Here is a 2,214-nt window from a genome sequence, read left to right as displayed (position 1 = left end):
AAATCTCGGGCCTATAGAAAATCCGGACACGAGTTTTCGGGATTATCGTAAGTGGACACAGCACACAACCCTGGGAATTATGTAAAATTTGTCCATTTAGTAGTGATTCCACTCTTGCCATGGGCTGAGGCCTTTAATGTTCAAACAAACTTCCTCTCAAACTAGGAGTAGCATGCAAAATTCGGTACTAGATTGTAAGATGCTCTTTTAAGCTGGCTAGCCAGTCATCGCTCCAACCTGGACATTACGTTTCTACAGAGGCCTAACACATCCAGGGGGCATATACAGGAACAATTTTCCGATGAATCTAGTACTTTTCCGTCATAGTCACAGTGCGCACAAAACACTCATGATTAGACAATCCATAGGAGGTCCACAAGAGGTGGGACTCCTTTGCCTGGCTATAGCGGTGACAAACCAATTTTGTATTTCAAAAGGGGATTTTCAGCCCTCGTGAACACAAGCGGTGGGACCCAGGTGGTAGAACAAAGGAATATGATCACCCAGCATTTATAATTCCAAAAGCGCAAAATCTCCTTTTGATGGGGAGAAGCGCGAGATGTCCGGAGATCGGAACAGCTGATGGGAGTAATGGAAACCCTTCCACACTAGGAACGCCCCCAAATGGCCATGTGGAGTGTACCAGATTATATGAGGCTTGACCTTCAGCCCTCATACTTTTCACTATTCCAGCCCTGACCCTCTTCTAGGCGATCTTTCACTTAGATGGGATCCTTATGGACGATCCCTTTCCCAGATAGGGTTCCCATGGATCTCTTGCGGTTCGCGATCCTATCACCCGGCGATGGCCGGGGCAATTAAGCCAATCAATTGGTCAATTTTGACCTCGATGGTCTCTCGGATTGCTTCGGTGGTGGATCTGAGGGCTTCTTCCTCTCTATACGAAAACTCAAGCACCCATATGGCTGGCTGGGAGAAGATGGAGACGATCCATTGTGTTTTTTCTTTCACTTGCAGATCGCCAAACGAGGAGGACATAAATACTGCCTTGAACCCCGGGAGTGTTGTTTTCGTCTCAATCTGAACATATTTCTGTCTAATATCAGTTCAATTCCATCACAATGAAGGTCGCTGTTTCCATCCTCCCTCTTTTGACCGCTGTGTCTGCTTCGTGCCTCCACGGCACTTCGCTCATGCCCCGTGCTGCCGATGGCACCGTTGATATCAACCCTTACAACTACACCAACACCGGTGGTCCCATGGTCTGGTACGGCCTCGACTCTGCCAACGTTGCCTGCTCCACCGGCAAGCACCAGTCCCCCATCGACGTCGTCACCGATGACATTGACTACGCCTCTGCTGGCAGTGTGCACTTCCACGTCCCCAACGCCAACAATGCTAAGTTCGAGAACCTTGGCTCCGGACTTGAGGTTGTCCTGACCAACGGTACTCTGGTCACCAAGAACAACTCGTACAAGCTTGCTCAATTCCACTTTCACACTCCCAGCGAGCACCGCATCAATGAGGAGCACTACCCCATGGAGTCTCACTTCGTCTTCGAGAACACTGGTATGTGACACACTCTGATCGATTGCTCATGATATACTAATATTTCTCTAGCTGGTGACATTGCTGTCGTTGCTTTCCTCTTCGAGCTGTCCCAGTTCGGTTACTCCACTCCTCTCTTCGACTCTGTCTTCGCTCACATTGGTGACATTGCCACCCCCGGCACTTACACCATGACTGATGGCCTTGACTTCACTGGCATCACTCAGCACCTGAACAGCCACGGTATCTACCAATACTCTGGCTCCCTCACCACTCCTCCTTGCTCTGAGAATGTTGCTTGGTTCATCAGCACCGAGCCCCTGCCCCTGAACGTCCAGAGCTACAACGCCGTCAAGCATGTGCTCAAGTTCAACGCCCGCTACACCCAGAACGCTCTCGGCCAGGACAACTTGGTTAAGATCGCCGCCTCTGAGGTGACCAACTCCACTTCCAACTAGACTTTCCTCTAGAAAATGTCTTACTGGTGATGAAAAGCCGAGTTGACGGCTATTTCGTTGTTTGTCAATGGTGACTACCACTGACTGATACTATATAATGGATAGAGAGTACATACTATAATAGATAATAAATGGTGGGAATCTCTTAGACGACCCATTTTTCTCAATCTACAATTGTGCAGAATTTCAATCGAGCGTACCGGCGATTTGGGTATCATGGCATTGGAACCATGGTCCCAGGAACAAA

The 2,214-nt window shown here is 48.9% G+C and overlaps 1 protein-coding gene across 1 annotated transcript; it reads left to right on the top strand.

Moving 5' to 3' along the window:
- Nucleotides 1–1,082: 1,082 nt before the first annotated feature.
- Nucleotides 1,083–1,967, top strand: N7484_001023 (carbonic anhydrase family protein; the record flags this gene model as incomplete). Its single annotated transcript, XM_057111443.1, has 2 exons — nucleotides 1,083–1,530; nucleotides 1,582–1,967. 2 exons carry the CDS (start codon nucleotides 1,083–1,085, stop codon nucleotides 1,965–1,967), a joined length of 834 nt encoding a protein of 277 aa, XP_056976180.1.
- Nucleotides 1,968–2,214: the final 247 nt, after the last annotated feature.

Source organism: Penicillium longicatenatum (genome assembly GCF_028827895.1).
Source record: "Penicillium longicatenatum strain IBT 33135 chromosome Unknown contig_1_segment0_segment0, whole genome shotgun sequence".
Taxonomy (NCBI): Eukaryota; Fungi; Ascomycota; class Eurotiomycetes; order Eurotiales; family Aspergillaceae; genus Penicillium; species Penicillium longicatenatum.
This window is presented reverse-complemented; position numbering and strand designations above follow the sequence as displayed.